Here is a 13,648-nt window from a genome sequence, read left to right on the forward strand (position 1 = left end):
TTAATGACATACTATACCAATCTAGTTTATAAAATTTAATGTATTATTCAGTTAATAGTTTAAAATAAATCAAAGTGAAAGATAGATATCAGCAACAAATTACAACGTTTTTAATTATTGAAATATATATATTACCAATATCGTTAGACACAGGATGAAATAATTATTTACAGGTAATGAACAAAATAAAATAATAACAAAGATTTATGTAATTTATTTTTACTAATATTAATTTTACTATTAATACTTTCTTTGAATTTTGCTCGTAAAATAACTTGTATTAAAAAATACCAGTATGGTAATATTTACTGATATACCTTATTTAAAAATTTTTTATCATACATATTTTTAAATGCAAATAAGATTTGTGTTGTTATGAGATTTGATTGAGTGGGCAGACTAGAGTTACGAGCAGTAGTTGATTAGTGATGGATGAATCTTAATAAGATCTAATCATAGGTGGTACTGATTTTACTTCTTTATCATCCAGAGTATGATCAATCACAGGTCTATAAGTTAATTTTATCTAAAAAAAAAAAATTAAATAAATAATAATAATTAAATAAACACAATTAAAAAAAAAAATTAATTAATTTTACAAACCTCTCCAGAGTCTGGATTGATGTGTGCAAGTGTATGCTTCCTCCAGTGTTTTTCAATAGGTACTTCGGTTTGTCCTTCCAACGGTTTTTTGTAATCAAATTCATCAACACGATCCTAAGAAAAAAAAATTAATTTAAAATTAAGGAAATATAATAATGATAATAATATCATACTTTGAAATCATCTCGTGCATGTGCTCCTCTGGACTCTTTACGTTCAGCAGCAGATACAATTGTTTGCTGTGCAGTAATCATTAAGTTTTGTAATTCTAGTGATTCTACTAAATCTGAATTCCAAACCATTGATCGATCATTTATCTATATAATAAACATAAATTTTTTATTACGATAATAATATAAAAATTTAATTGATAGACTTATCTATTTATTTTGGAAAATACGGTTTAAAATGTTAATTTGAAAAATTACAGTATTGTTCAGGAAATGTGGTTGATGATTGTGTGATCTATAATCATAAAATTATAGATTCTAGTACCCATAGATTTTTCATTAAAATTATGTCCCTAAGTTTACAAAGCTATATTTTTATCATATTTGACAACCAATCTTAGAAATTCTAGTACAAAATAAGTTTTTTTACATAAATTACCTACATAGTTAATTAATTTTGAGCACTGAGAATATTTCCCATCCAATTATATCCTTTCACAATCATCACTTTGACTATAGCATAAATACATAATATTTATTTATAAATTGTGTGATGGTTAAATCTTAATAAAAATTATAGTATATAAACAATATATTGTTATCTATGTTTTAAACTAACCATACAGTAAGCAAAAAATTTAAAATTTTTTCTCTACTTTTATAAAATAATTTGAAAATAAATTTTCTTTCACTTATTATATGCAATTTTATTTTAGTTAGTGAAATTATATAACAAAAATGTTGTTAACATTGAATTAATAGATCATTTTATATTAAATTTGATTAATTAAAAAAATTTGAAATTGTAAATATATGAATATAATATAGTAATTAACTATTTTTAGTTTTATATTATGGTTAATATAATAATTTATTAATTCTACTCTTTTAAAAAGTCTTAACAGTTAAATATTAATTTAAATTATTAACTGAAAAATTATTAACTATCAAAAAAACTACTCTGTCTTATTTTTGAATATGTAAAGATTTATAAAAAATTTAAATAATTGTATTTTTATTTTAAGTATCTTTCAAATTAGATAAATCCATTTATATAATATTATAAATAATAATCATGAGATCATGACAAATAAGTATAGTTTTTTTTTTTTTGTGTAGAAAACTATATCACAATAGTAAAGTAGCTTCCTCACTACTGCAGTATATTAAAAAAGAACAATAATAATGTTAATCAAATCAGTGGTGATTCATGAAATTCAGTGTTCACCAAATAATGTAACATTGTGGCCTCTTTTTGAAAATATAGGTGTAAATAACTGGATGTGATATTAGATGAAAGCTTAATATGTAAATTAGAATTAATATTTGTAGACACCTATTAGAATAAAAATATTGTTGAGAGCAAAGAGAATATTTTTTTTACATATTAAAAGAGAGGGGGGGGGGATAATATTTTAGTTACCCGCGTTTACTCTTAAAATTTCTCTATGTGCCACTGATTATAATAAACATTTATCTGATTAGGATAAATTAATATTATTAAATTTATTTAAATTTTAAAGTAAAATTTTATGGACGAATAATTAATCAATTAATCATACCTTAATATCCTTAAGCTTTGAATATATGGATTGCATTTTGTCACGACCTTCATTAAGAGTAGAACCAGTTCTAAAAACAGCTGCATATAGTTGCATAGTTTTTTGCATATCTAAACGTAAGTCTGCTGTAGGTATTGTTCCATTTTTAAAACGTAATTTATCAATGTTCGTAATGGATTCTTCACCAGCATTCTATAGTACAAATGTGTTAATTTTTTAATTGTTTAAATAATACATCTAAGATTAAATATTATTAAAAGTTTACATCACTAATTTGTGGAATTTTATCTCCAGGTTTGTTATATTTAGCAATATCTAAAGCACATGAACGTCCAAATACCACTAACTCAAGTAATGAATTAGCCCCAAGACGATTAGCTCCGTGAACAGATGTACATGCAGCTTCTCCACAAGCATACAATCCAGGTACTACTTTATCTTCTCCATTTTCAGGATTGATTACCTATATAAAATAATTAAAAATAAATAACTTGATGAAACATAATCAAAAATTTAAATAACTACTTTAAATAAAAATGACTAAATTATTCCCATTAACATATAGTTAAAGGATTCACTGTAGCTATTTTAGTATTGGAACTCAAAATGTTTTGATAACCTTATTGAATATTAATAATTTAAAATAAATAATTATACCAAGATATCAGTAATCAGTGCATTATTGGTTTTCTCTGTCTGCTCTACATACAATAACATACCAAATGTGCTTTCAGGAGATCCAATTTTGTTTTGTTAATTTTAATATTAAAGTGAATTGACTTGTTAATAAACTTTAAGGTAAGAAATATTGTTATTCATATTTTCTATGGCACTGCACAAAGTCTTATTAATATTTTAATTTTAAAACAAGTTATAGATATTTTAAAATTGTAGTATCTTACATAGTTATAATTTTAAAAAAATACGACAGAGCACAATTGCACGCGTTTTACCTTTTTGAGTATATAATTGCATGCAATGCCAGAATAACAATGAACATGATTTTAACTAATCAAATGCATATGATTGCTTGTGAAATTGGGTGTGACGTTTCCAAATTTTGTATTAAACAAAAATTAAGTATTTAATCATAATTTTTTTTTTAATTTTTAAATATAGACACAAATATTTTAGTACATATTGTGGTGATTTATTTTTTACATAACCTTTGTGTAGCTTACAGATAAATTAAATTTTCTGTAATTTTTCCTTCGATTTTGATTTAATTATTCGTTCAGATATGATTGATAATTTGGTAAATGTTTCTGCCTAAGTTTATTATTATATAAGGGTAGTTTTAACAACAAATATCGGTAGTTGAGCATTATTAAACTATGTGTTACATGTACTATGGAAACTTTCAACCCCGTCTGTAGTTCTAAAAATAAGTAATATATTATAGGAAATAAAACTTATTTTTTAAGACTTGTATTAGCATGGTCATATCATGCACAATTATTATAGTATAGGTATATTTGTACATGTACGGGAATTTAGAATAAAGACAATAATTCTGACCATTATAAAAGTATGATAATATAACCAATTGTAATTTAGTGATGGGAAGTTAGTCTGGTATCGGAAGTAATAAGTAATAAATAATCTACTATAGTATCGTACCATGAACCTATATTATATTTGGCAATGTTGCTTAAAAGTAAAAATAATATAGCATGCACAATTGAACACCTAAAAAGGTATCATCAATAAGGACCGCGCGCAATCATATTGTGTCTAAAAGTAATAACCAACTAAGGCCCTAAATAATAAGTTAACTTTGAAGTTTAAAAACAGATCAATTTACCCTAACATTAATGCTAACAATACTATTTTAAATTTTTTAGGGTTTATTTATTAACCTGTCCTCTGTAGTTTGTTGGTATTCCACCCATGTTATAATGGACTGTTGGCAATACAGGTATAGGCTCTTTAGTAACATCAACTCCAGCAAATATCATGGCGGTTTCTGAAATACCTGGTAATCTAGCATGAAGTTGTTCAGCTGGTAAATGATACAGTTGAAGATAAACATGATCTTTTTCAGGACCACATCCTCTAAAACAATATTTTATTGATTAGTTAACAGTTAGATTTAGCCTTTTATTCTCAATTTAAATAATATTGAAAATTAAATTATTATTCTAGGTTTCCTCTCAACAAATGATCAAATAATACAATACATATTTCTGAATTCTAGGATTTTGAATTAATTGTATTATTATATTAATTTTATTTTTTTTAGAAGAGATTAAATTTTGTCAATTTTTTTTTACATTAGTCTCTTAGTAGTTTTTGGATATTTAAAATTTTAAAATGCATATTTTCTTCAAATATTATCATTCAAGTTTATTTTTCTTATTTATAGTTTTTTTAGGAATCTAGCTATCACAATTAATAACTATTGATCACTAGCTAATTTTTTTTTTTTTTGTTTAAGATAATTTCTTTAGACATTTGGCTTTTATTATTTAAGATGTTGTCACAATCACTTATTTTATGCAAGTAAAAAATACTAATAATACTATAAACTACTTTTGATTGTTATTTTTAAGCATAGAACACTATGAACACATACTTTTAAATTATATTTTATAAATATCTGAAGGTGTTCCTTGTTTTTATTTCATTATTTAGATGTATTTTTACCTATTCAATTTTTTGTTCTACATATAATATATTAAAAATGAAAATATCTACCTTCCTTCCATGATTTCAATAGTCATTGACCTAGATACAACATCTCTGGATGCAAGTTCTTTCGCATTAGGTGCATATTTTTCCATAAATCTTTCACCTAAACCATTTATTAAATATCCTCCTTCACCACGACAACCTTCTGTCATTAAACAGCCAGCACCATAGATACCAGTAGGGTGGAATTGTACAAATTCCATATCTTGCATTGGAATGCCAGCTCTTGATGCTAAAGCTTGACCATCACCTGTACAAGTATGGGCAGCTGTACATGAAAAGTAGGCTCTAGCATAACCACCAGTAGCTAAAACCTATTAAAAATAAAATGTATAATTAAATTAGAAAAGTATACTCCATTTCTATTTGAAAGAGACTAAGGTGGGCAACTTCTCCATATAGGAGTGGTATTGTTTTATGTTTATATTATCAATAATTGATTAGGTAAGAGAAGCAGTCATGTGTGTAATTTATGCATCACTGACAAAAACTGGTCATTTCTAATATGAATAAAGTATAAAATATCATTAAGAGAATAAAAACAAATACTAACTGTATTCTTAGCTCTAAAGCGATGAATAGAACCATCTTCCAAACACAAGGCAATAACTCCAACGCATTGTCCTTTATCCATAATTAAATCCAAAGCAAAATATTCTACGAAGTAATTGCAATTAAATTTTAATGAATATCCATATAAAGTATGTAAGAGGGAATGACCCGTTCTGTCAGCTACACAACAAGTACGATGAGCTTGACCACCTTTTCCAAATTGTAAGCTCTGGCCACCAAATGCACGTTGATATATTTTTCCTTCATCAGTACGACTAAAAGGCATACCTATACAATTTTTAAATTTTGTAAATTATTATAGTTATAATTTTAAAAAAAAACTAGACAATAGTTAATTATTTAGTAATAAAAAAAAAAATTCTATAAATAATAACTAACAGTAATTTAATAATGTATCATTATTTTTCTTTTAAATTTAAAAAATAATTAATTATTTTATTTAATATCAAACTTCAAATAGCTTTACCATAATTTTCTAACTCAATGACAGCTGCAGGCGCCTCTCTAGTTAAATAATGTATAGCATCCTGATCTCCTAACCAATCTGAACCTTTAACAGTATCAAACCTGAAATATAAATAAAATTAATTTTATAAATATAATATTTCAATTATAAAATTATTTAGGATCATATTATGTATAAATATCTTAGTTATTAATCGCTTAGTGATTAAAATATTCATTCATGTATTCCATATATTGCATTTTCATATACTTTTTCTCATTAATATATGCTATTAATTAAAAACTATCTGTTTTTACACCTTTATATTTGTCAGTGCAACAACTATCCACTTTTGATTTTTATATTTCATTCCAAAACAATATATTCTATAAAAAATGTTAGCATACAAATTTAACAAATTTTTTCAAACAAGAATAAGGCTAAAATTAATTTAAACAACAATAAAATAAATTATGGTTATATTTTATTCTTAAATAAAATAAATTAGTGATTCTTAAACTATGGTTTAAGGTCCCTTGGGGGTCCACAATAATAATGTCTGTGGTTCAGGGGGGCTTTATTGCCTCTATTGGTGTTTCTGACATGAATACATGACACAAAATACTTAGTAAAAAAAACAGGTATTCAAAAGAAATTACTAAGCAAGGTCTGCAATTTCTAAAAAATTTTTATCAGGGGTTTGTTTATAAATTTTAAGAATCTCTGTAATAAATAATAAATAATTTACATTACTTCAAATATTTTATATAAAAAAATATGATATACATACATATGCCATCGCCAATCATCTTCTTCCATATTTCCTAAAGCAGCATTAATTCCCCCTTGAGCAGCTACTGTATGAGATCTTGTAGGAAAAAGTTTAGTAATAACTGCTGTTTTAAATCCTTCTTGTACTAAGCCAAAAGCAGCACGGAGACCAGCTCCTCCAGCACCAACCACGACGGCATCATATTCATGATCAATTACTGAGTATGCATTAGTTCCCTAGAAATTATTTTCAATTAATTAAAAAAAATTATATTTTTATAATTATTATATTATAATCAATTATTGATAAAGGAAAATAATATTTAGCAATAACTATACACATAAATTATTTAAATAATGTATGAAGAAGTAAGTTTGTTATAATTATTTAATATTAAATATAAATAAACTATGTTTGTTGTAATAATTTCAAATAAAAATAAATTTAAGTAGTTTATTTTGTTCAATTTTGAACAAATTTTCAAATAATTTTCTTTTTTTAATGTTTTTATTAATTAAAATTATCAAATTAGAAGATTGTTTTGGAAAAATATGCTTACTGCTGTATTCTGTTTTGATGAATAGTATTGGGATTGATGTAAGTTTCTTGTGCAATTTAATGGACGGCTCCAATTATTCTAAAAAATTAATATACACATAAATTTGGTTAACTTTTGCTATTTAAGTATAAATATAATGTTATATCATTGATAAAAACAATTTTTAATGATATATTAATTTCTTCTTATATAGATATTTATAAATTTTCAACAATAAATAATGTTAATACACATGTAATATATGTATAAACATATAATTGAAAGATAAGTATTATTTCAAAAAATTAAATAAATGATTTGTATTTCCTTAATACATTTAATTATTTTATTAGTTCGAAAAATTAATATTTACTGAATTATTGCAACATATTATGCAATACTACTATAATAGTAATAAATTAACAACTAAACTTTAGAGTAGAAAATAATAAGTAATAAAAGCTATTTAGTTTTAAGACAGCAATTTAATGGAAATGTATAAGAAATATACAAAAATTATTTCTTTTTAAAAATTTAAAAACCATTTGAATTAAATTATAGATATAAGGATATAAGGTATATATTATAAAATAATTAAATTAGACATAACTTTTTAATTATATAATAAAGAATTATAAATATCAGTACATGAATAAAGATAGAACTTTTAGAAGAACCTTTTAGAATTAATTTTGTTCATTAAATCATAAGGTTCAAAATTGTTAGAAATTCTTCAATTCATATTAATTCATCTTGCTTTTTTTTTATAAAATATGCGTATTTTATTAATAGTATTAATTAAAAATGTATCTTTTGTTTATGAGAATCATGTAATTATAAGAAATCAATAAGACAACAAATATTTCTATAACACTTTAGCTTTTAATAAATTATTTTAAATATTAAGATAATTTAGGTTTAAGAAATTAAAAAACTATTCACAAATGTGATGAGATAATATTAGAATTTAATTTAATGATTCTAAAGAGAATCGCTGAATAGACTATTACAAATATAAATATTTAAGAATGTATCGTTAAAATATTAAAATTAAGCTATTTATTCATTTATAAAAATTTAATATGAGTCTGAGCCAAGCAAACTTTTTTTACATTAGTTTTCAATCATGAATTCATGGTAATTAACAATGACCTAACTAATTTCCCAATTTAAATTTAGAAGAAATACTTACAATTTTTGAATAAGTACTTCGTGTTATTGGATTAACAATTTTTATTAAGCCAATCATTTTTATAAAATGTTAGTAGTATTTTAATTTCTCAATAATATGTAATGAATTAATTATGAAATATTGAACAAGTTAGTATTACAAATACGAGAAATATAGAGTGTAATAAGGGTACTTATATGTCTTATAATTTAACTAATTTTCTAATCAGCTGAAATATAAAAATTAAGAATAGTAGATTTACTATTCAACAATAAATATTGCTGTTAAGTTAACAGTGTTATCTGCTAATAGTTCATGGTAGATAATTAATTTTAAGTATATATATACACTTACATGTAAGTAATTGATAAACAGATTGGTTGGTTTAGTGGTATTTGGTGAGAAACCTTGGTTTATGTCTTGGAAAAAACAATTTACAAACTAATCAATTCTACATTCATGGATGATAAAAAGCATGACCTTCCTGCGTCCCCGCCCAATTGGCTTACAACATTATTTGCAATCAGGGCGATCGGCAATCGTAGGACACTACGACTGGGTCAGTTCCTATTCCTTAACCAATATAATACAATAATTTTCGTTCTTTTCACATACAGTTTTGTATTGACAGGTCGTGCGTTCCTGCATTTCCGCTCATTTTGTAAGTACTCTTTCTAATTTTATGAATAATTTCAAGTTTAACGAGATTTTTTTACAAATTTTTACAAAAAAATTTGTTTTTAATCTCATCATTTTTTTATTATTATATTTTTTTATTTTTTTTTTTTTTGAGGTTTATTTCTAAGTCACGTTTTTGAATTTTTGCAGATTTATCAAATTTTTAAATAATTTTAAAAAATGGGTGACGTAGAAAAAGGAGCAAAAGTAAATATTTTATTACTTATTAAAATGTATGACTAGATTAAATATTAATGTAATTTCAAGGTATTCCAAACCAAATGCTCTCAATGCCACACTGTTGAAGCGGGCGGAAAACACAAAGTCGGACCTAACTTACATGGTTTATTTGGTCGTAAAACCGGCCAAGCTGCAGGTTATTCTTATACTGATGCCAATAAACAAAAGGGTAATTATATATTTTTTTTAAACCTATATTTAATATATTATTTTTATGTAATAATTACTTGTAAAAACTTGATTTGGTTTTTTAAATAATAAAAGCTTTCAACTTTCATCATTTTTATTATATTGTTTTTAAATTTTATATTAGGTATTACTAATAAATAATTTATAATCATCTAAAAATCCAGTTGAACGGTACAGTTCATTTCATGAAATGCCACTCCTACTTCCCATCTAAAATTGAATTTTTATCAAGAAATTAAATGAAAACTCAAAGTCACTTTAATAAATCAATCATTTGAAACTCAATTGAACTTGTTTTTCGAATTCTTATAATTACAGTTAGGTTTCGATAAACCTTGTTATAATCTTGATTAATTTATTTTTATATTTGTTTTGATTATGGGTATCACATGGAACGAAACAACATTATTTGAGTACTTAGAAAATCCTAAGAAATACATACCTGGCACTAAAATGGTGTTTGCTGGTATTAAAAAAGTAGAAGAAAGAAACAACGTCATTGCTTATTTGAAAAAAGCTACCGCGTAATGTCAGTATTTGTGACAATACTATAATAGATTAAATTATGAGTAAAACCACGTTGTTATTTTTTTTATCAATTTTTCCCATTGATTATACCTAGTTATGTATTGTACACGTACACTTTTATAAATTAAGCCATTTTTTGTTTAAATTTATTTGTTGTACAGTGTTATAGTGAAATATTAAATGTTTTAGAATTATGCCTTGTAAAATTTATGTTGAAGGTCAAGGTTTAAATTATACTGATAAAACTTTACAACTAATTGAAAATACTAGTAGATAAAAAATGGCATTGGCCTTAAAGTACTACTATTCATTGACAAATAATATTAATTAAATTGAGTAATATTTGATAATGGTATTTAAAATAGAATCTGGCATTAAGTATGATCTATATTTCAACATTATTTTAAGAACTAGGTCAAATTATTGGCACCTTCATTTCAATGTAAAAGTTGACATAAAATCAAGTTAAACTTAATTTATTTTTGTGTATAAAGTATTGAAAGCTTTATAATTGTTGAGCTATCATGGTTTAATACTAATGACTATTAAGTGAAAAAATAAAGTACTAAAATTAATACTTTCATATTATTAGTATAACATAAAGTACTTGCATTTATTGATATTTAAGTGTTTGATGACTTAATATAATTTTCAAAGTACTCATATATTATTAAACTTGTATTATCATTCATTTTAACATTATTTTGGTTTTGTGATTATTAAGCTTAGTTCTATAATTCATTGAACCTTGTATCAAATAATAAAAAATGGATCATAGATAGTACAATACTATAATAATTAAATAGCAATAACCTAATACAATGTAAAGTATCAAATATCAGAATTATTATTAATATCATCTGGTTCAAACACCCTTATTTTCAATATTGGGTTAAGTATAATAGATATCTCCATGATTGAGTTTTATAGGTTGCACAAGGAGTATTCTCATTGTTTTAAAAAGAAAAAAATTATTAATTATTTGGTAATATTGTAATTTGTGAATACATTATACAGGTCATAGGATATCAAAATTACCTATATATTAATCTGTTCAGCACTCTAGGGAGACTCCAAGTAAAAACACCATTGCTCGATACACATGGGTACAATTATTTTGGGCATTACTGAACGGTACTAACAGTACCATTTTAACAGATTCTACATAATCTACATTAACAAAGTTTCATGGTAATGTAAAATAGCATATTATATTAGTATTTTAGTATTATGAACATATATGTAAGTTTTAAGCAAATATTTTGTATAGTGTGTTCGTTATGTTGTATAGTAGTTAGTGGTGGTTAAGAAAGTTTGACACCTCAAATAATTATGTAAAGATCTTAGAAAGACAGAGCACGTTAAAGTACACAGTTTATATTTTAATTATTGTATTCTCAATGGCTAAACAATAAGATTATTATGAACAAAATTAATATATAACATAAAACATTACTTAAATACCGTATCTTTTTTTCAAACAACGTGGTTAAAGTTTCAAAATTCTACATTTGGTAGAATGGTATGAGAAACAATTTATCACTGATCAGCTATTTTAATTAAAATATTTAAAATTTAAACCAAAACCTTAATTTTTTTGGACACCAAATAAAAAGAGTAATGAGTATAAACTATAAAGTTTATGATGAAATTTCGTATCGATTAGAAAGAAACGTAGTAAGACAAAGACTGTAAAAGATTATATATTTTTGTTATTCCTTAGTAAACTTAAGGATAAAATATAACCGGGGTGAAATCATGTTGGTATTAAATGAAGTACCTATCTATTAATCAAGAAGATAACGTTATTAATTTTGCCAAGTTATAGACATAATACGCAATGGACACTAATAGTCAATAGACAATAGTTAGTACTCTTACACTATAATACTTACTACTTATACAAAAATGAAGTGAATAGATTAAGGGTTAGAATACTTTATTATAACAAAAGAATTTTTTCTGACCATTATGAAGATAATGATGTGTAGTGTGTACTTATTATTTACCTATAATTGTGACAAATGATTCTATTATAACTACAAGTTAGAGATAAAGAAATGCCAAGTCATTATTTTAAAGAAATGTAATAATTTATTATGCATCGTAAAACATCTTGATTTACCAAATGTCTAAATTGCCTCTAATTTTTAAAGCCAAGGCAATCGCAGAATTTTCACCAGTAAGGGAGCAATATTCATATTATAATTATTACATATATATATTTATGACTTATGTACGCTTTTAAAAATATAGTCTATATACTCATTACAAACACTGGTCAAATAAAGTGGGTGGATTGGGTATGACCCCACTCAAACATCACACTACGAACAACTTTGTTTATCTTACTCCTCTTAGCCAAGAGGTTTTTTTTATTAATGAATTATCTTATAAAAGCCCATTAAAACTATTAAAAACTTGGAAAAACTATTATTTTTTTTTTGATAAATTCTTTAGAAGCTGCAACACTATGTTTTAAATGAAGAAAAACTATGCAATGAAGTAATATTTAAAATTTGTTCTAGATCAGAAATTTAATCAACAGTCATCTTTTCTCCATAAGATCAAAAATAAGTAAACTTAGAGGACCAATAACAATTCTCACCAACCCCTTAATAATAAAAATAAATATTTTTATAATTATTCTATATAATATCCATATTTTTGTTAATCAAAATAATTTAAATTTTGGCAATTACGTAAAATAGTTTTTATTGAAAAAAATTATATTGTGGTATACCTAGTATTTATTCATAAGTTTACCATTTAGGATAAATTAACAAAAAATTACAAGATTTCCTATGATATTGTTAGTGTTACAACTGTTTCAAAAGCATGACGTCCATGCTAGCTGTAGCAACTAACATATCTTGGTCCACTTTTATCAACATATTCTTCCTTTGGTAGTCTAATCCAAGTACACACATTACACAGTATAATATTCATTCATAAAAATTCTCATTTAAGTATAGACATAAAATCTTTAAAAAATCTATGTATTTAAGTCTTAAAATATTTGCATAAGGGTATATTATTACTAGGGCTAGGATTTTAATGACCTAAAAAACCTAAAAAAATGACCTAATAAAAACTAATAAATGATCAAAAAAAAATGACTCAATAAGAAAAAATGATCGAAAAAAATATAATTATATTAATAAATTAATTAATAATAATTAATATTTACAATATTAATACATAATATTATAATATTAATATTATATATTAATATTTATAATATTAATATATAATATACATTATTTATATAAACAAATAAATTCATCTTCTGGTATAATGGCAAGCGTAATTTGTTCTGAAATTAATATATTTTGAGATACCTAAAATAATATTGTGAAACTAAAATTATTTTAAATACTTAATATTTGTATACTGAAAAATACCTTTAAATTATTTACTGTTGCAATGGACAACTAGTGACTCCTTCAAGTTTAAATATAACCCAGATTTCAATAAAGTATAAAAAA

The 13,648-nt window shown here is 24.0% G+C and overlaps 2 protein-coding genes across 2 annotated transcripts; one reads left to right on the forward strand and one right to left on the reverse strand.

Moving 5' to 3' along the window:
- Positions 1 to 286: 286 nt before the first annotated feature.
- On the reverse strand, positions 287 to 8,742 carry LOC112601290 (succinate dehydrogenase [ubiquinone] flavoprotein subunit, mitochondrial). The gene is made up of 12 exons (XM_025348820.1): positions 8,547 to 8,742; positions 7,376 to 7,453; positions 6,835 to 7,052; positions 6,066 to 6,166; positions 5,580 to 5,866; positions 5,033 to 5,340; positions 4,195 to 4,390; positions 2,601 to 2,798; positions 2,336 to 2,527; positions 777 to 920; positions 604 to 717; positions 287 to 526 (listed from the first exon to the last, which is right to left on the reverse strand). Exons 1-12 carry the CDS (start codon positions 8,601 to 8,603, stop codon positions 440 to 442), a joined length of 1,980 nt encoding a protein of 659 aa, XP_025204605.1. The 5' UTR covers positions 8,604 to 8,742; the 3' UTR covers positions 287 to 439.
- Positions 8,743 to 9,071: 329 nt separating this feature from the next.
- LOC112601291 (cytochrome c-like) lies at positions 9,072 to 10,210 on the forward strand. The gene is made up of 4 exons (XM_025348821.1): positions 9,072 to 9,186; positions 9,354 to 9,410; positions 9,471 to 9,612; positions 10,015 to 10,210. The coding sequence occupies exons 2-4, from the start codon at positions 9,384 to 9,386 to the stop codon at positions 10,158 to 10,160; spliced, it is 315 nt and encodes a 104-aa protein (XP_025204606.1). The 5' UTR covers positions 9,072 to 9,186; positions 9,354 to 9,383; the 3' UTR covers positions 10,161 to 10,210.
- Positions 10,211 to 13,648: the final 3,438 nt, after the last annotated feature.

The sequence above is a fragment of the Melanaphis sacchari genome, unplaced genomic scaffold (assembly GCF_002803265.2).
Source record: "Melanaphis sacchari strain LSU unplaced genomic scaffold, SCAv2.0 Contig77_pilon_pilon, whole genome shotgun sequence".
Taxonomy (NCBI): domain Eukaryota; kingdom Metazoa; phylum Arthropoda; class Insecta; order Hemiptera; family Aphididae; genus Melanaphis; species Melanaphis sacchari.